We start from the raw sequence: 22052 nt of genomic DNA on the forward strand, positions 1-22052 counted from the left end.
ATACGAATTTGATATCCAAATGTAGGATCATGTATTTAGGGCATCACCCCTTTCCCACAACACCCCCAAAGGGAAAAAATTTTTCGATCAGAGCAAGAATTGATACCCATTTTCGGGACCAATTTTCTGGGGGTCTACCCCTTTCCCAAAATACCCCAAAAACAGCAATTTTTTAGTGACCATCGCAATATGGGGCTCAAATAAAGGTATTTGGGAGTAGAATACGAATTTGATATCCAAATGTAGGACCATATATTTAGGACATCACCCCTTTCCCAAAACACCCCCAAAGGGAAAAAAATTTCCGACCATGCCAATATGTGGCTCACGTGAAAGGTATTTGAGATTAGAAAACGAATTTTATAACCTATTTTGGGGACATGTGTTTGGGGGACGCCTCATCCTATAAACTCCTCCAATAGCCAATGGCAATATGGGGTTTTAATAAATGGTATTTGAGAGAAGAGCACGATGCTGATATTTTTTCAGAGCCAAGTATCTGGGGGACCACCTCTCCCCCGAAAACACCACTAAATCAGACATCATGGGAATATCGGGCTGACATGAAGTATTTTAAGAATAGAGTACACCTTGCATCCAAACTTGAAGTCGTAGACCAATAAAAATCATATGGGATTCAGATAAAGGCACTTATATTGTTCAACTGTTAGTCAAGTTAGCATGGTATTTTATTAAAAAATCTTTAATTGTCGAAAATAAATATTCCAGGGAAACTTTTGTTCCATATAAAGTAAAAGAAGGCGCAGCGGAGCGGGCCCGGGTCAGCTGGTAAGGAATATATGGGAATCAGATAAAGGCATTTATATTGTTAGTCAAGCGATGTACATATACTATTTTCGTAGCATAGTATTTCACTAAAAGTCCTTTAATTGTCGAAAATAAATATTCAAAGGATAATTTTGTTCCCTATAAAGTAAAAGCAGAGCAGGCCTGGTTCAGCTAGTTTAGTATAAAATATTCCGACTTTAGGATAGTTGGGTTAAAAAAAATATTCTAACAATTTCGAAATCAATTTCCAAATCAATAACCATTGGGAGAAGAAAAAATTGCAAAAAAAAAATTTTTTCGTTTTTTTTTTGTAACAGAAAAATAAAATGAATTTATTCAAGTCAATAAGAAAATTAAGTCAATTGTTGTAAAACGTTGAACACAATATGATTAAAACTTAAAAAGCGAGGCATTTAACTAAAAATAAAGTAACAAAAAACAAATTGAATTCAATGGATGGCACATGCAGCATTCGCCTTATAATGCCAATTATAATGTCTTTGGTTGCACTGAAAAACAGCTGCCGGCACAAATATGCCGGCTTGTTTAAGGAGTCTATTATTCGATGAATGTCTATGTACATTCGTATATGCATGTGGAGACATATCTACAAACTCCCAAATATAGCAAAATGTATATCTCACTCACACTCTCAGCAACGTTTTTTACCGAGACTAACCAATAAAAAGTAAATAAATGAAATTAAAATGCTAAACAAAAATACTTGAACCACTCACCCCTCTTCTGGCAAATGATCCACCTTAAGTATGGAATTCCAATTACTTAGAACATGATTGTGCAGCCATTCTTTGGGTATGATATTATCGTTAAGTACAATTTTCAAGTCCATATAATGATTGGTTAAATATTGCGTGCGCAGAGCCAGGAAGGGTTTCAAAAACTGTTGACCATCGGGGGTGGAGAGAAATGAGCGCTTTTCGCGACGACTTGTGAAAAAATTCTGCACAATATCATTGGGGCTTAAAGCGGCACCTTCCGTGCCCCCAGACGACGATGAGGAAGATGATGTGGCCAGAGATAGTGATGTGGAATTATTGGATTGTGCTGTCTGTTGTTGCAGTTGCATTTGGAATTCTTGTTGCTGCTGAGGATTCTCAGGATCAAAATTGGGATGCAATCGTAAATAAATCCAATTGCGCAACAAAGTGTATAGGGAGAATTCGGTTTGTAAAACATACAGGTCAGGACTGGCAATGAGGGCTGTCATAAGGTCTATGCTAATTTCACGCAATAGATTGGGATATTTGGTATAAATGCACAACAAATTGGTTTCCAACCATACAAAAGCAGACTTCTTTACATTTTGGCATCCATACTGGCATGCAGATTCATAATAACTAATGGCGGTTTCGGCATTTATGGATTCTATCATAACCTCAGCACACTTTTCAATGATGCCATCCAAATGGAAGAGAGTTGCGGTGGCCAAAACCGATATAACACCTTTGGCATCAATTTCGATTTCATCCGAGTACATGGAGCCAAAGACAGCATCTAAAGCTGGAAGAGAAAGATGGACAAAATGAGTATGAAAAAATGATTTAAACAAGTAAAAGCGTGCTAAGTTTCGCGGGGTCGAATCTTATATACCCTCCACCATGGAGCGCACTTGTCGAGTTCTTTTCCCGACATCTCTTCTTAGGCAAAAAATGATATAAGAAAAGATTTGCTCCGCTATTAGAGCGATATCAAGATATGATCCGGTTTTGACCACCATTAAATTATATGTTGGAGACCTGTGTAAAATGTCAGCCAATTCGAATAAGAATTGCGCCCTTTGGGGGCTCAAGAAGAAAAATAGAGAGATCGATTTATATGGGAGCTGTATCGGGCTATAGACCGATTCAGACCATAATAAATACGTATGTTGATGGTCATGAGAGGATCCGTCGCTCAAAATCTCAGGGAAATCGTATACGAATTGCGCCCTCTAGAAGCTCAAGAAGTCAAGACCCAATATCGTTTTATATGGCAGCTATATCAGGTTATTAACCGATTTGAACCATACCTGGCACAGTTGTTGGATATTATAACAAAACACGTCGTGCAAAATTTCAGTCCAATCGGATAAGAATTGCGCTCTCTAGTGGTTCAAGAAGTCAAGACCCAAGATCGGTGTATATGGCAGCTATACCAGTTTATGAACCGATTTGGGCCATACTTAACACAGTTGTTAGAAGTGATACTAAAACACTATGTGCAAAATTTCAGTCAAATCGGATAAGAATTGCACCCTCTAGAGGCTCAAGAAGTCAAGACCCAAGATCGGTTTATATGTCAGCTATACCAGGTTATGGACCGATTTCAATCATACTTAGCACAGTTGTTGAATATCATAACAAAACACGTCGTGCAAAATTTCATTCCGATCGGATAAGAATTGCGCACTCTAGAGGCTCAAGAAGTCAAGACCCAAGATCGGTTTATATGGCAGCTATATCAGGTTATGGACCGATTTGAACCATACTCGGCACAGTTCTTGAATGTCATAACAAAACACTTTGTGCAAAATTTCATTCCAATCGGATAAGAATTGCGCACTCTAGAGGCTCAAGAAGAAAAGACCCAAGATCGGTTTATATGGCAGCTATATCAAAACATGGACCGATATGGCCCATTTACAATACCAACCGACCTACACTAATATAAAGTATTTGTGCAAAATTTCAAGCGGCTAGCTTTACTCCTTCGGAAGTTAGCGTGCTTTCGACAGACAGACGGACGGACGGACAGACGGACGGACATGGCTAGATCGACATAAAATGTCGCGACGATAAAGAATATATATACTTTATGGGGTCTCAGGCGAATATTTCGAGTAGTTACAAACAGAATGACGAAATTAGTATACCCCCCATCCTATGGTGGAGGGTATAAAAATAAAAACATTAAGACAAAATACTAAAATCTCCATTTTTTAGATTTCAGAGCGGACTGCTTCTGTTAAGGTACTTCAAAATTTCACATGTTTCGCAGAATAAACGAAAACATCTAGGTGAGTTTGATGGCATATTGCCACTTAAACTTAGCCCAACCTAACCTTCTTTGAATCAAATTTCCACTCAATATATATGAAAAAGAGGTCGCCCACTAGCCAAGTTCGCCACCCGTCTAATGTTTAGAGAGTCTCTATCTGTCAAGTCCTTTGTCCGGTAGTTCTTTATAGGTAAACAGAGAATAATGGATAGCTACATCAGGTTCTGGACCTGAATCGGTCCATACTTGGTTTGGATGTTTGAGACCATGGTACAAGTCATTGTGCAAAATTTCAAACAAATTGGATTAGAATTGCGCCATAAAGCGGCTCAAGAAATCTAATCGGTAGATGGTTTTATATGGAAGCTATAACAGATTATGAACCAATTTAGACCATACTTGACAGAGCATTTCATGCAAAATTTCAACCAAATCGCATAAGAATTGCGCCGTCTAGAGGCTCAAGAAGTCAAGATCCTAGATCGATTTATATGGCAGCCATATTAGGTTATAGACCGATTTAGACCATACTTATTACAGTTGTTGGAAATCATAACAAAACACCTCATACAAAATTTCACCTAAACCTCAGGTTTCAACCCAACCTAGGTTGAAAAGAGGGTGCAGATAGGTTGAAAAGAGGGTGCATATTTCAACCTAACCTAAGTTGAAAAATGGTGCCGATATTAATTCGCCCCATGCCACTATGGACATTCACCTAAGCCAGTAATCGGCTTGTTGTGTGCTCTAAAAACTATAAAGAAACCTCTTAAAAGAACATTTTAAGTTAGGAATTCCGTGCTACTAAAAAAATCCTTAATTTTTTTCCATGCCACTCCCCTAAGTTGGTTGATGTCTGATATAGTGTCCCCACCTAAGTGCCGGTATCTGTTGGACGCGAAAGCCGGGCAATGAAAAAGGAAATGCTCCAACGTCTCATCACCTTCCCCGCATGCCTTACACATGCTATCACTTGCCGCACCGATTTTACATAAGTGAGCTTATAGTCCTATGTGTCCCGTTATGATATCAATAGCTATACTGACCTGCTTCTTGCTCCCTTTCAGTAATAGCCTTGTCTTTTCACGATAAGGATTTTCGCCGTCCTACCGACCGTTTAGCTGTTTCACAATGTTGCATGCGCATTCGTCGCCCACTCCCTTAACTCGGACTGCGTCGACCCGAAAGGCTTCGGGTTAACCAAGTTTATTGACGGCAGTCCTCTGGCCTTCACCGCCAAATCGTCTGTCCTTTCATTTCCCCTTACTCCGTTATGGCCCGGCACTTAAACGATGCGGATTTTGCCATCCTCAGAGAAGGCGGTAATCTCCTTCTTACACTGCAAGACTGTTCGCGAACTTTAGTCGTCTGATTGTTAGTGCCCTTATGGCCATTTTATTGTCGGTAAAGATGTTCACACTCGACGTCCTCGCGTTAGCACCACAAACTTCACGCATTCCGTGATCGACCGAATCTCCGCCTGCAGGACCGTATTATGGTCAGGCAGTCTAAAACATATCTCAGTCTCTGGGTTCTCAATGTAGACCCCCAGGCTCACTCTGTCCTCTAGCTTTGTACCATCCGTGTACCATGATCTTCCATATGGTCATAACAGGGTTCCGTTAACCCAAGACTGTGACGATGGCAGCAGTGCCTCGGATAAAAATTGCGCAGAAATGAAGATACAAGATCGGTTTATATGGCAGCCATATCCTAATATAGACCGATCTGTGCCATATTGCAGAAGTATATTGAGAGGTTTAACTTTACTCACTGTCCCAAATTTTGGAAAAATCGGACAATAAATGCGCAGTTATATATATCGCAGTTATATCCAAATCTGAACCGATCTCGGCCAAATTGAAGAAGGATGTCGAAGGGCCTAACACAACTCACTGTCCCAAATTTCAGCAAAATTGGATAATAAATTTGGCTTCTATGGGCCTAAGACCCTAAATAGGCGGATCGGTCTATATGGGGGCTATATCTAGATATTGTCCGATATAGCTCATCAGACAGACGGATGGATATGGCTAGATCGTCTTAGATTTTTACGCTGATCAAGAACAATATATATACTTTATAGGGTCGGAAATGGCTATTTCGATGTGTTGCAAACGGAATGACAAAATGAATCTTTTGGTGGTAGGTATAAAAAAGGACTAAGTGCCTGGAGGTAAAACAGGCGCTGAAAGAGTTATTCACCCATAATCTTATGTTTTGTCCTTGCAATTGCAGGGCAATGACACAAAAGCTTCGTCGACCGACTCCAACTCTACATCTTCATCACACACCCTGCAGAAGTGCGCCTCTCCTTGTGTAAGAGGTCATGCTTCCTCAGGATATGTGACAACCAGTTTCGCAAAATACTTGGCCAAAAGGCCTTTGATATCATCAAACCCTCCACACCAGCGTCCAGCCTACTAAGAAGCTCGCACAGCGCCTTTTCTCGCTGATTCCAAACCGGGATTTGCGCTTAACAGTGATACACTCCTGTCCAGCTCATTCACCACCAATTCCTTCAATCCCATGGCAGCCGGTTGTACGTACCGGATTGGCCCGATGGTTTCTCTTATCGACAAGGGCTGCCGCCTCAGTATAAAACACACTGCTACAACAACAATAACCACCAATCATTGATAACACGGGTCCCGGAAAAGCTTCAAAAAACGTCCTTGCAGTTGTTCCGTCATGTTATTTCTATTCATTAGCATTGGATGCCATAGTAGAGCATGCGCCTATGACGTTGAACGCTTGGGTTCGAATCCTGGCGAGAACATCAGAAAAACATTTTCAGCGGTGCTTATTCCCTCCTAATGCTGGCGGCTATTAAAAGGAGGCCCCTTATCATTGAGCTTAACTACCTTTACTACCAAAGAGTCTATTCTATAAAGAATTTTATGAAATGTTCTAGACAAACTGTTATCTTAACAAAAGATTGTTAAATTTTTATAACTAGTTATCTCGCTCGACAAAGAATTATGTTCGTTGACCTAAATCAACATATACTTCATTGATAGTTCAATATCAAGGTTTCGTAGTATAGTGTCTGATAGCACTCACTTTAATTTTAAACCAGTAAGGAAAGGCAAAAGTCGGGCGATGCCGACTTTATAATACCCTACAACTACACTTTAGATACAAAGTGGGAGCTATTGGGTTGCCCAAAAAGTAATTGCGGATTTTTCATATAGTCGGCGTTGACAAATTTTTTCACAGCTTGTGACTCTGTAATTGCATTCTTTCTTCTGTCAGTTATCCGCTGTTACTTTTAGCTTGCTTTAGAAAAAAAGTTTAAAAAAAGTATATTTGATTAAAGTTCATTCTAAGTTTTATTAAAAATGCATTTACTTTCTTTTAAAAAATCCGCAATTACTTTTTGGGCAACCCAATATATCTTATTCTGAACCAATTTTGATGGACCTTGGCGGATGTTTTCAGATGGGTATTAAACAATCCGACCTCCGCAGCGCAGAGGTTAGCTTATGTCCGCCTATGACACTGAACGCCTGGGTTCGAATCCTGGCAGGACCAGCAGAAAAATTTTCAGTGGTGGTTATCCCCTCCTAATGCTGGCGACATTCATGAGGTACTTTGCCATGTAAAAACTTCTCCTCAAAGAGGTGTCGCTCTGCGACACGCCGTTCGAACTCGGCTATAAAAAGGAGGTTCTTATTATTGAACTTAAAATTAAATCGGACAGCACTCATTGATTTGTGAGAAGTTTATCCCAGTTCCTTAATGGAATGTTAATGGGCAAATTTGCATTTGCATTAAACAATCCGTATAAAATTTCGAGCAAATATGTTCAAGCTACAATAAATAGGTTGACAAATGACCACATTATTGCAATTTAGCCAAAATCTGACCAACATATATATGGGAGCCTCATCTAAATCTGAACCAATTTGAACAAACTTCTTAGATATTTTGGTAGACATCGAGGAAAGAGTTGTGCACAACTTTGGCAATATTGGTCAATAATGCGCTTACAGTGACCCTAGAAGTGAAAATCGGGCGAAATACATATATGGCAGCTATATATAAAGATATAAGAAACTCCTTCCTGCCAAGTTTTGAGAGAATCGGTTAACAAGATAGCACTTTATTTCAATATTTCTCAAAATCGTTCGAATATATATATGAGAGCTATATCTAAATCTGAACCGATTTCGAGCAAACTTTATAGATATTGTGGAAGTCGTCGAGGAAAGCGTTTTACAAAATTTTTGGCAAGATTGGTCATTAAATGCGCTTGCAGTGGCTTAAGAAGTGAAAATCGGGCGATATATATATATGAGAGCCATATCTAAATCTGAACCGATTTCTGTGAAATTCAACAATAATGTCGAGAGTCATAAGAAAATCCTTCTTGCAAAATTTCGAGAGAATCGGTTTACAAATGACCATTTTATGGCATTATTACTACAAATCGGACGAACATATATATATAGGAGCAATAACTAAATCCGAACCGATTCTTATACCCACCACCGAAGGAGGGGGGTATATTCATTTTGTCATTCCTATATTCATTTTGCAATACCTAAAAATATCCATTTCCGACCCTATAAAGTATATATATTCTTGATCCACGTAAAAATCTAAGACGATCTAGCCATGAAATCACGCTACAGTCTTTAAAAATAGAGATATTGAGCTGAAATTTTGCACAGATTTTTTTTTTTGTCCATAAGCAGGTTAAGTTCGAAGATGGTCTATATCGGACTATATCTTCATATAGCCCCCATATAGACCGATCCTCCGATTTAAGGCCCATAAAAGCCACATTTATTATCCGATTTTGCTGAAATTCGGGACAGTGAGTTGTGTTAGGTCACTCGACATCCTTCTTCAATTTGGGCTAGAACGGTCCAGATTTGAATATAGCTGCCATATAGACCGATCCGCCGATTTAGGGTCTTAGGCCCATAAAAGCCATATTTATTATCCGATTTTGCTGAAATTTGGGACAGTGAGTTGTGTTAGGCCACTGGATATCCTTCTTCAATTTGGTCCAGATCGGTCCAGATTTGGATGTAGCTGCCATATAGACCGATCTCTCGATTTAAGGATTTGGACCCCAAAAAGGCGCATTTGTTGTCCGACGTCGTCGAAATTTGGGACAGTGATTTGTGTTAAACCCCTCGACATATTTCTTCAATTTGGCCCAGATCGGTCCAGATTTGGATATAGCTGCCATATAGACCGATCCCTAGATTTAAGGTTTTGGTCCAATAAACGGCGCATTGATTGTCCGATGTCGCCAAAATTTGGGACAGTGAGTTGTGTTGGGCCCTTCGACATTCTTCTTCAATTTGGCTTGGATCGGTCCAGATTTGGATATAGATGCCATATAGACCGATCTCTCGATTTAAGTTTTGGGGTCATAAAAGGCGCATTTATAATCCGATTTCGTCGAAATTTGGGACAGTGAGTTGTTTTAGGCTCTTTGACATTTTTCTGCAACTTGGCCCAAAGCGGTGCAGATTTGGATATAGCTGTCATATAGACCGATATCTCGATCGTCTTGGCCACATAAAAGGCGCATTTATAATTCGATTTCACTGAAATTTGACTTTTCGACATCAGTCTCGTATATGGTTCAGATCGGTTTAGTGAACAATGACTTGTACTTATTAGTATTTGTTCCAAATCGGAACATATTTTGATATAGCTGCTATGGGGCATAAGGTATGCACTTTTCACCGGATTTTGACGAAAGGTGGTTTACATATATACCCACCAGGTATCCAAAGTTCGGCCCGGCCAAACTTAACGCCTTTTTACTTGTTTTCCATTTTAATAGGCTTCGTCTCTGGGCCGAAAAACATGCCTGTACCAAATATGAAGACGATCGGATAAAAACTGCGACCTATAGTTTGTACACAAACTGCACAGACGGACATAGCTAAATCGAATCCGAAAGTGATTCTAAGTCGATCGGTATACTTAACAATGGGTCTATCTCTCTCCCTTCAAGGTGTTGCAAACAAATGCACTAAGTTATAATACCCTGTTCCACAGTAGTGGTGTAGGGCATAAAAATCTGTATATTTTCTACAAAAAAAAAACTTTGATAACGGCTTCTCAGTTATTAAAGAGAAATTATCTTTGGAGAAATTAAAAGGTGGGGACAACGATCCACCGGGATATTTCAAACAATAGTGGAGCAGACTAGCTTAGATATTATTTTACACATTTCAGAGAAACTGTAACCTGTAAATATACCTCTAGCTACATGTTAGCTAATTCTTCGAGACACGACCTCAAGGGAAACAGATTGCAGAAGTTCACAAAAAAAGGAGCTGAGAAAACTCCAAGATTATATATCCCAACCAAAACTTGCAGAGATCTTTCACTTCTAAGCCCCTTCCCATTGTATGTACTAAAATAGGTCACTGTCTGATTGGAAAACATGCTGACAGGCTAAAGATTGTTCATGCTGATAGAGTGTAGAAGTCATGAGAACTGCTAGTAGGATCACATTTCATGGACAGCTTATTTTCTTTGCACTGCCCATACTTTGGTAATTTGTTTGCGCTCATTGTAGAAATATCTTCCATTAAATCTTATCATAGAGAGGATAAATGTTGCCTTTAAACTTTTATGGAGATAAGTTTCATAAAGTAGGAACTTGAAGTCATAGCTTTAGTTTTTTATTATCCTCCTCTCCCATTAACATACAGTAAATGTAATAACGCCTGCATTACTTACCATCCAATGTTATTCTATCGTCCAAAATTTTAATATGCACAAAATCCTGACACGATTCCTTCCATGAGCCATTGAACATGCTGTAGAAATATGGACTTTGTGACAAATAGACCTTGTGCAGATTCCAAACTTTTCCCAAAGCCATAATGGCTATATCGGAATTCTTTTGTTCCTTGAACAGCGCCTGATATATGTACTGAGTGGTGGTCAAGAGTTTCTTTCTGTAAAGAAAACAAGTAAAAAAGAAAAACAACATAGGATTCCTTCTAAATGTCAAGAAGACAAGAATAAACTCTGACATACTTTTTCGGTGATTGTGTTTCATTGTTGATCTGTTCACCATTCGTTTGAAGTGAATCGATGCTGCGTTTTCGCTTGCGCCGTCCTCCCAATATATCGGCCACATTGTTTACCGGTTCCACTAACTTAACGACCAACTGACCCATGATGATACTCAAGTCTGTTGCTGCACTGACTGCTGTCGTCCGATCGTCTTCTCAAAGCTGTTTGTCAAATCTAGCCGCCACACTGTGTTCTATGCAAATCTCCCAATTGTTTAGTATTTTCCAATATTTAATCTGCAAAAAACAGAGCGTATTGAGAGATGTAGAGAGTTTAAGGTGGGAGAAAAGCTGAGAAATTCTTTTTATGATTGAATGACAGAAAAAGAACGGGAGAGAGAGAGCTATTATAAAAAATACGACTGAATAGTGGGAGCTTAGTTTGACTTTTTTTAGTTTCTCCTTAAAACAAACATATACGGCATGTTTATCTTATCGCAGTTTTAATGTTTTTTTTTCCGACCTCATTTTTGTACACAGAAAATAGCAAAGCAAAATATTAAAAATATAGATCAACAGCGTTTTGGAATGAAATTACAATGGAACTGTACGAATGTGTTTTAATAGGTATGAGTATGTGCATAATGCGAGTACACTGCAACAAATGAGTCTACGTACATGAAACAAAAAGCACAAATCTATAGAAAAATTCCACCAAAAAAATTTAAAAAAAAAAATACTAAAGCAAAATTTTTGACAAGAATTTCTAAAAATTTAATTTTAACACAAATTTTCTAAAAAAATGTAATTTTATTAAATTTTTTTAAATTTTGAAAAAAATTTTAGCAGTAGTTTCCAATTAAAATAACATTTTAACAAATTTTCTATAGACAAAAATTCAAGATTTTCCAAAATTTTCTACACACATAAAATTTTTTGACAAAATTTTCTTTTAAAATGAAATTTTGACAAAAATTTCTTTTAAAAAGAAATATTGACAAAATTTTCTATTAAAATGAAATTTTGACAAAATTTTCTATTAAAATAAAATTTTGACAAAATTTTCTATAGAAATAAAATTTTGACAAAATTAATAGAATTAAATTAAAATTTTGACAAAATTTTCTACTCAAATAAAATTTTGACTAAATTTTTATTCAAATAAAATTTTGACAAAATTTCTATTCAAATAAAATTTTGACAAAATTTTATATTAAAATAAAATTTTGACAAAATTTTCTATTAAAATAAAATTTCGACAAAATTTTCTATTAAAATAAAATTTTGACAAAATTTTCTGTTAAAATAAAATTTTGACAAAATTTTCTATTAAAATAAAATTTTGGCAAAATTTTTTATAGAAATTAAATATTGACAAAATTTTCTTTTAAAATAAAATTTTGACAAAATTTTCTATTAAAATAAAATTTTGACAAAATTTTCTATTAAATTAAAATTTTGACAAAATTTTCTATCAAATAAAATTTTGACTAAATTTCTATTCAAATAAAATTTTGAAAAAATTTTCTATTCAAAAGAAATTTGACCAAAATTTTCTATTAAAATAAAATTTTGACAAAATTTTATATTAAATTAAATTTTTGACAAAATTTTCTATTCAAATAAAATTTTGAATTCAAATAAAATTTTGACAAAATTTTCTATTGAAATAAAATTTTGACAAAATTTTCTATACAAAGGAAATTTTTGACAAAATTTTCTGTTCAAATAAAATTTGTTTTTCAAATCCAAATTTCTATTCAAATAAAATTTTCTATTGAAATAAAGTTTTAAAAAAAATTTTATATTCAAATAAAATTTTGACAAAATCTTATATATAAAACCGAATTTGTGTTTGTTTGTCTGTTCTGTATAGACTCAAAAACGGCTGAAACGATTTTCTAGAACATTTTCACAGATTGTGCATAATAATCCCGTGGTGAAAATAGGGTACAACATTTTTTGATATCTGAAGGGGGGCGGACCCTCCCCCTTACCATAATTTTCTAAAACGCCAGATCTCGGAGCTGGGTGGTGCGATTTAAGCGAAATTTTGTGTGCTCTCTTATAGTAACCTGAAAACAAAAATTTGGTATCCAAATTCCGAATGGGGTACCTAGGGGGGCGTCCCACCCCCAAAACCTGCCAAATGTATATATAGACCAATCACGACAATATGGGAATAAACCATGAATCTGATAACAATTTTCGGGAAAAGTTTCAATGGCGCCACCCACCCCCATAACACCAACCTAAAAGGGCGTATTTGCTGACCATTGCAATATGGAGAGGAAGAGTTATTTTAGAGTGGAAAACGAATCTGAAACAAACCGGATATGTTTCCAGATTATGGGAATATGGGGCTCAAATGAAAGGTATTTTATTTTAGGTAAGGGGACGACCCACCCCCATAACATCCCCCAAGTAGGACGTATTTGCTCACCATGACTATTTGGGCCTTTAAGAGAGTGGAGTTCGATATTGATAGTTTTTAGGGCCCATACCCCACAAACCGTACATATTTACTGACTTATGCAATAAGGGGTTTAAATGAAAGGTGTCTGAGATTAGAAAACAAATTTGATACCAAATTTTGTGGCCATGGCAATATGGTGTTCAAAAAAATGATATTTGAGAGTAAAGAACCATGCTGATATATTTTCAGGGCTAAGTCGTACATATATACCAACCATGTCAAATTAATGCTTTTGGGGAGTAGAGCATGAAATTGATACCCATTTTCGGGACCAATTTGCTGGGGGTCTACCCCTTCCCCTAAACACCCAACAAACAACAATTATTTACTGACCATCGAAATGTGGGGCTTAAAATAAAGGTATTTGGGAGTAGAATATGATCTGATATCTCATATTCAAATGTGGGACCATATATTTGGGGCACCGCCCCTTCCTTAAAGAGTACGAATTTACCGACCATGGCAATATGTGACTCAAATGAAAGGTATTTGAGATTAGAAAACTAATTTGATAACCAATTTTGGGGCCAAGTGTTTGGGGACCCTCATTCCATAAACTCCCCCTAAACCAATAGCAATATGGGGTTTGAATAATTGGTATTTTATTCAGGGCTAAGTGCCTGGGGGACCACCTCATCCCCGAAAACACCCCTAAATCGGACATACATATTTACCGATTATGGCAACATAGGGCTCAAATGATAGGTATTTGCAAGCAGAGCGCGAAATTCATATCCACTTTCGGAAGTCCACACTGGGGGTCTACACCACCCACTAAACCCACAAAACACCACCCTGGGGGGCCTTCCCACTCCCAAATTCCCCATGGGAATATCGGACTCAAATAAAGAACTTAACTTAATGCCTTTTTACTTGTGATATATAAGATTTTTCTATAGAATTCCATTTTCCCAAAATCTGTTATTTTGTTAAAAATTTAATGTTACCTAATATTTGTCTCCCACTGTTTACTTGAAAAAATTGCAAAGCAAGGAAAAGAAAGCGTAAACAAATACAATCATTTTGATATCATTTTAGAGTTCATTGTTCTCAAAAAAAAAACATGATACTTAGGGTGGTGGTGGGTTTCGGGTGTTGTGGCCAAGTTTGAAAATAAAATGTGCTTTAAAATATTGTTGTTTATTTTTTGTTGTTGTTTCAGGTACTATTTAGCATGCCTGGATACTGAAGTGGCTTTCAGTATGAAGACTTCTTCAAACTCTTTAACTAAAGGGGATTTTAAGGCTTTTTGCTTAGCTTGTACCATTTACAATTAATTGTTAATAGCAATTTGGATGATGAGTATATAATTTTATTCTATCCAATTGTTTTGAGTACATAGGGGGATTGGGGATGATCATCATACACATTTTATCTTCTCTTGATTTAATTGTTTAACTCTCAAGCTAACAGCGAGAGACTAATTTATAAGCTTTAAGTATAGCATTGGCCATACTAGGGGCATGGGTATATGTATGCTTATATTCTTACAATTACGTACATTTAGTTTCTCAAAGCGCTACGTATCGCAGATGATGTCATTTTACATGAAAAATGTAATCAATGAAATGCTAGACAAACAGAGGCAACAAGTATAAAAGAAAACCTGCTGAAAAGATTTTGACCAATTAAAATTATTATTGATATAGAAATTAGTGTGAAACTTTTTGTACTGTAAAAAATATATAAAAAGATTTTATTTGTATGGAAAATTGAGTTAAATAAAAAATTTTTAACAAATTTTTTTTTTTTAAAAATATTTGTGAAATTTGTTATATTGTTATTTTATATTTCATTTGAAACTTATTTTGTTTCGAACAGCCTACATATCCCGGCCCCCAGACACTTGTCCTAAATTTGGGTTTCTATTCCACTGTCATAGACGTTCATTTAAATACAAAGCAGCTTTGGTCGACCAACATTACCGTTTGATGTTATTTCAATTGGGGAGAGGGGTCGTCCTCAAACACATGCACCCAAATGCAAATTTACCCAAGAACATTCAATTGAGGAAAAGGGAAAATTTCTCACATATCAATGAGTGCTGTCGGATTCAAGTTTTTAAACCCAATAATAAGCGGACTCATTTTTATATCCTTTTTATAAAATTTGTATTCTACAGCCAAAGACCTTTTATTGGAGTCGCATATTGTTACGATCTTCTAGGTTATTTTAGATATATCGTCGCAACAAGATACTTTGTTCCTAGTGTTAAAGTCAGATTCGTACTCTACTGTGAAAGGTTCTACATTTAAATACCCTATTATGCCTATCGGCCTACACATTCAATTGGGAGGTTTTTTTAGCCTACTCCCATAGACCTTTGATTTGATACATGCAAAAAAATATTAGGTAATTACTTGTTATACCCTACACTACTACTTTGGTACAGAGTATTATAACTTAGGCAGAAAGGATTTTCTTTTGCCTCTCGACTTTACCAGTGAATTTCATAGAAATCGGTTCTGATTTAGATACAGCTGTCATATATATATATCACTCCTAGAGCCACTGCAATCGCATTTCTTGATCAATCTTCCCAAAATTTTGTACAGCGCTTTCACCGACGACAACCAAAATATCTAAGAAGTTTCAAAAGTTTAGATTTACAAAAAGCTTCCATATACATGTTCGGCCGATTTTGAGAAATATTGCAATAAAGTGCTCATTTGCTACCCGATTCTTTCACAATTTAGGAGGATTTTCTCTTGACTCTTGACATTACGGGTGAATTTCATAGAAATCGGTTCAGATTTAGATATAGTTGACATATATGTATTGTATATCGCCCGATTTTCACTTCTAGAGCCACTGCAATTTGTGCACAACGCTTTCTTCAATGCCTACAACAATATCTAAGAAGTTTGGTCAAAAGCGGTTCAGATTAAGATGTAGCTCCCATATATATGGTCGTCAGATCTTGGGTAATTTGCAATAATGTCATTAGTCAACCGTAGTTATTACACTTTGAACATATTTGCTTTGCTCAAAATTTGATACGGGTTGTTTAATAAACCATCTGGAAACATTTGCCCTGGTCCATCAAAATTGATTCAGAAATAGATATAGCATTTTGCATTAAATGATTAATCTAATAATTGAATATTCAAAAATTCTTTTGAGTCAAAAATATTTTGTTTACAGCAAAATATCCTTTGTTACAAAAGGTAAATAGTTTACTTTGTTTATCTGGTTTATGGGCCATATCGGTCCATGTTTTGATATAGCTGCCATATAAACCGATCTTGGGTCTTGACTTCTTGAGACTCTAGAGTGCGCAATTCTATCCGATTGGAATGAAATTTTGCACGACGTGTTTTAATATGATATCCACCAACTGTGCCAAAAAAGGTTCAAATCGGTCCATAAGCTGATATAGCTTCCATATAAACCGATCTTGGGTCTTGACTTCTTCAGCCTCTTATCCGATTGGAATTGAATTTTGCACGACGTGTTTTGTTATGATATCCAACAATTGTGCAAGTATGGTTCAAATCAGTTCATAACCTGATATAGCTGTCATATAAACAGATCTGGGGACTTGATTTCATGAGCTTCTAGAGGACGCCATTCCTATCCGATTTGGCTGAAATTTTGCATGACGTATTTTATTCTTACTTTCAACAACTATGCCAAATAAGGTTCAAATCCGTTCATAACCTGATATAGCTGCCATATAAACCGATCTGGGATTTTGACTTCTTGAGCCTCCAGAGGTCGCAATTATTATCCGATTTGCCTGAAATTTTGTACGACGGATCCTCTCATGACCATCAACATACGTGTTTATTATGGTCTGAATCGGTCTATAGCCCGATACAGCTCCCATATAAATCGATCTCTCTATTTTACTTCTTGAGCCCCCCAAAAGGCGCAATTCTTATTCGAATTGGCTGACATTTTACACAGGTCTCCAACATATAAGTTAATTGTGGTCCAAACCGAAACATATCTCGATATCGCTCTAATAGCAGAGCAAATCTTTTCTTATATCCTTTTTTGCCTAAGAAAAGATGTCGGGAATAGAACTCGACAAATGCGATCCATGGTGGAGGGTATATAAGATTCGGCCCGGCCGAACTTAGCACGCTTTTACTTGTTTTTTTTTTTTTATTATTGAGTAATGATTGGTCCTATACCAGTGTTGTGTTCTGAGGCATGAGTACTTGTGAAAGCAGATAAGGCAGTGCTTGGAGTATTTGAGAGAAAGATTCTTCGTAAAATATATGGATCAGTTTGCGTTAATGGAGATAGAGGCGTCGTATGAATTACGAGCTATATGAGCGGCATGGCGACGATAGCGTAGTTACACGTATCAAAATACAATGTCTGCGTTGGCTAGGTTATGTTGTTAGAATGGATGAAGAAGCTTCAGCAAAGAAGTCTTTTGAAGGCAAACGCAAACCGGGTCGACCAAAAGCTCAGAGATTTTAGAATGAGCGCAGAAGATCGAGGAGCTTGGAACGCTATTCTACGATCGGCTAGTGGAACAAATGTTCTGTCATAGCCAATTAAAGTAAAGTAAGTAATGATCGATCCTCAGCAGTCGTTTTGGCACAATTTGTCAGTAAAAACAGCAAAAATGTTTGCTGAAATAGCAATACAATAAAGTACATGACAATAAGGTATATGAATAGATAGGAAATGCCTTAACTAGACACTGTTTGCTGATATCAGCAAACTTATTTTTTGGGTGTACAACTTCTTAGGTATGGGTTATTATATTGATAAGTAACTATTGTTAAGTAAACGGGTCGACTAAGAACCACTTTCTGATTAGTTTAACGAGGGTTGGCTTCTATATTTCGGGATTGGACGACCTTTGTGTTGCAATCTGCCAACTGACAGCTCTATCGTAAAGCTTGACATTTTTGAGGTTTTACATACTCACAACGTTTTGACATACGAGCGCTATTTGTGTTGTTTACACTAACTTCATAAGATTCATCTCCCCCAAAAAATAGAATTAAATCGTAACATTTTTTTGCGATTATTTTTTATAACTTTCGACGTGGATTAACTCAACAATAGTGTATTGATGAATTTAATTCAATTTTTGACTATGAAGCTCCGTCAAGGACCAGTGTTTATCGATAGAGGTCGTAATTCATTCCAAGACGAATTTCGTGAAGGTCGTCCAAAATCAGTTCTTGTTTCAAAAATCTGACTGATATTGCAAGGTCGCCATGTGACATATCGTGAGATTGAGACAACCTTAGGCATTAGCATATATTCAATATTGCGTGAACATTTAACCGTCAAAAAAATTTATTCGCGTTGGATCCCATACAATTTGTCATCCGCTCAAATGCTCCAAAAATACGATCGCGGTGCTTTGAAACACGCCTATGACATCGTGACAGGTGATGAATCGTGGATCGTCGGCTGTATGGGTGTTTCAAGATGAGCCAAATCCAACAAAACTTTCCCGCACACGAAGCACTTTCAAGTAATCGTACCACTAGAACAACGCAGAACAATCAATTCTGAGTGATTCACAACCATTTGTCTGCCGACGTTTGGAGATACATCAGTCAGAGTGGCAAAAGTACTTGGACAATTGGTTCAAACGCATGCAAAAGTGTATAGATCTTAATGGGGAAAATTTTGAAAAACAATAAAGCTATTTTCGATAATTAATATTTGTTTTTGTTCTCTAATCCTGAAATATAAAAGGCAACCCTCGTAACTATGTCCGTCTGTCCATATTAATTTGTGTTCAAAGTACAGATCGACATTTTTTTCTGTCTAGAGGTGAAGTCTATCGAAACTCCAAAATATCGGTTCCTTTTGAAACAATATATTCGCTGATTTTATGACATAATTACCAGGTAGTTCAGCGCGTAAGCGTGATAAGCAAAGCGGATAAAAACCGCGGCTTGTAAAGGCTCAAGAAGTCAAATCGAGATATCGGTTTATATGGGAGCCATAACAGGTTCTTGTCCAATTTGGACTGTACTTGGCACTGTTGGTGGAAGTCATAACAGAACACTATGTGCAAAATTTAAGCCAAATCGGACAAAAATTGCGACTTCCAGGGGCTTAGAAAGTCAAATCAGGAGATCGGTTATATGGGAGCTATATAAGGTTATAGACCGATTTAGACCGTACTTGGCACTGTTGTTGGAAGTCATAGCAGAACACAATGTGCACAATTTCAGCCAAATCGGACAAAAATTGCTCCTGAAATCAAATCGGGAGATCGGTTTATATGAGAGCTGTATCCATATCTAAACCGAAATGGCCCATTTACAATCCCCCAACGACCTACATCAATATTAAGTGTCTATGCAAAATTTCAAACGGTTAGCTTTACGCGTTCGACCGCTATTGTAATTTCGACAGACGAACGGACGGACATGGCTAGTTCGACTCAGGATAATGAGACGATCAAGAATGTACATACTTTATGGGCTCTTAAATCAATATTTCGAGGTGTAAAAAAAGGAATGACTGGATTAGTATACCCCCATCCTATGGTGGTGGGTATAAAAATCATACAGTCACACATGGGAGTTACCCATATTAAATCGATGGACAAACACATGTCCGTTTTGGCGGATGGGCGGCCCTTAGTTACTTGGGTCCAAATAAGTATATAAGGTCCGTAATTTATTCTAAAACACCTTTCATTTGATATCCATGTAAGGTTTCTTATATTTAACCAAAAAAACGGATTTTCTCGCTTATTTTGTAAGGGAAGGGAAAAGCTTACTAAGCGGCTAGCCTTATCCCCTTCTATTAATCGCCGATTACCAATGACATTGTTTGTAAGCGTGCCAAATAAAAAATGAATGACAATGACTAAAAGAGGAAGAATACGAAATATTTATTCAATGATTAAACCTTCTGGGATGTTTTCTGCAGCGGAGCAGCAGCTAGTTTCATCAAACAATACACTGCAAATCGCAAATATTTTGCTAAAACAGCAGAACAAACTTGACAGTGTTATTTGGTATTATTAACTGAATTTTCTATAAGTATAGAAACCGATACTGAAAAATTACCAATGAAAATTCCATTAAGGTACAGGGGCAAACTTCTCACATATCAATGAGTGATGCCCGTTTCAAGTTTTACGCTCAAGGGACCTTGTTTTTATAGCTGAGTCCAAACGGCGTGCTGCAGTATAACACCTCTTTGGGGAGAAGATTTAACATGGCAAAGTAGCTTACAATTGTCGCCAGCATTAGGAGGGGATAACCACGCTGAAAACTATTTTTGATGTTCTCGCCAGGCTACGAAACCAAGCGTTCAACGTCATAAGCACGCACACATGCTAACCTATGCACTACGGTGGACTCTATATAAGTGTAGGAACCGATGTGTCCCATTTGCCATAAATATTCAAGTGATTTCGAAAGACATATGGACGGATATGACTTGATCGACTTGGAATGTCAAGATTATCAATAATACATATGCTATGTAGTTTATAGGGTGGCATATTAATGCATATTTCGATTTGTTTACAGCGGAATTACTAAATTATTAATAAAGAGCACCATAACATTGCATGTAATGACTATGCCAAGGATTTTTAATTTACATAATTTTAATTGCATAAAGCAATGAAATCAATAAATATACATTACAAATGCTTAAAAATACAGACACAGACTGGTATACCCTATTGATTAATTGGGTGGACAAGCTTGCGGAAATGTAGTAGATTAGTAACATTTTACATAAAATCCGCGTTGATTAGTTTAGCAGCTTTAAGCATTTATGTTTAACGACAATATATTGGTTTGCCCAAAAAGTAATTGCGGATTTTTTAAAAGAAAGTAAATGCATTTTTAATAAAACTTAGAATGAACTTTAATCAAATATACTTTTTTACACTTTTTTTCTAAAGCAAGCAAAAAGTAACAGCTGATAACTGACAGAAGAAAGAAAGCAATTACAGAGTCACAAGCTGTGAAAAAAATTGTCAACGCCGACTATATGAAAAATCCGCAATTACTTTTTGGGCAACCCATATAACTGAGCTCTCTATACTGCAACAAAAAGTGTTTTTCAAAAAAAAAAAAAAAAAAAAAAAAAATAAAGACCCACCTTAATATATATGCTTATGCATGTCTCTTGACATTAATTCATTACTAGCCCGACCAAGAGAAAAACAAAGTTTAGGCTTGAGGCCTAATAATGCCACAATGCCTTGCCTTTAGTTTACCATAAATAAAACAAATTATTTATAATTTGGTTACAAACTTTGGGGGTAGACTTTAATAACTTGAGATCAAGTTTGTTAAGTCTTTGTTAACTTGATAAAGTCATGGACTAACAAAAGTATGTAATTTTTCTAAAACTACAAAATAAACTTAGTTTTTGAAATCGTTATTAAGGAAAAAACAACAGTTTAGTAAAACAAAGTTGTTTTTTTTTTCTTAATAAGTATTCAACTACTTTCACCAGAATGTTAATATGAGTGAATGGTAAACTTGGTACACCACTCTTAAGATCAATCTTTGAAAAATTTACAGTTAGTTGCCCAGACACAAGCTTAGCTCATGTTACATTCTCCCTCAGCTCAGTTTGTATTGTGGTTAGGGATTTCATCTAACGATTACAGCCGTTTCCGGTTGTGCTTCTCATGCATCTTAATTCCATAACCACATTAGTGGTTTTTAAGAATATTTTGTTGTTATTGTATATATTATACTTGTGGCATCACAATCTTTTTTTTTAGAATTTGTCTAAATGTCTTTTTAAAAGTTTATTTATGTCTCCATTTGTAACTTGAGGTTATAAGAGTGGTTAAAAGCAAATGGGAGGTGATTAAAAGATTC

The 22052-nt window shown here is 36.5% G+C and overlaps 1 protein-coding gene across 1 annotated transcript in view; it reads right to left on the reverse strand.

The window, feature by feature from the left end:
• Positions 1–22052, reverse strand: part of LOC106088094 (protein germ cell-less) — a 68394-nt gene that overhangs the window by 5335 nt on the left and 41007 nt on the right. Inside the window, exons 2-4 of the mRNA XM_059370284.1 lie at positions 10807–11081; positions 10504–10724; positions 1527–2310 (exon numbers count right to left, since the gene is read on the reverse strand). Of these exons, the coding sequence (XP_059226267.1) occupies positions 1527–2310; positions 10504–10724; positions 10807–10949 (1148 nt within the window). The 5' untranslated portion in view covers positions 10950–11081. The remainder of the gene's footprint in view (positions 1–1526; positions 2311–10503; positions 10725–10806; positions 11082–22052) is intronic.

Source organism: Stomoxys calcitrans, chromosome 5 (assembly GCF_963082655.1).
Source record: "Stomoxys calcitrans chromosome 5, idStoCalc2.1, whole genome shotgun sequence".
In the NCBI taxonomy this organism is placed as follows: domain Eukaryota; kingdom Metazoa; phylum Arthropoda; class Insecta; order Diptera; family Muscidae; genus Stomoxys; species Stomoxys calcitrans.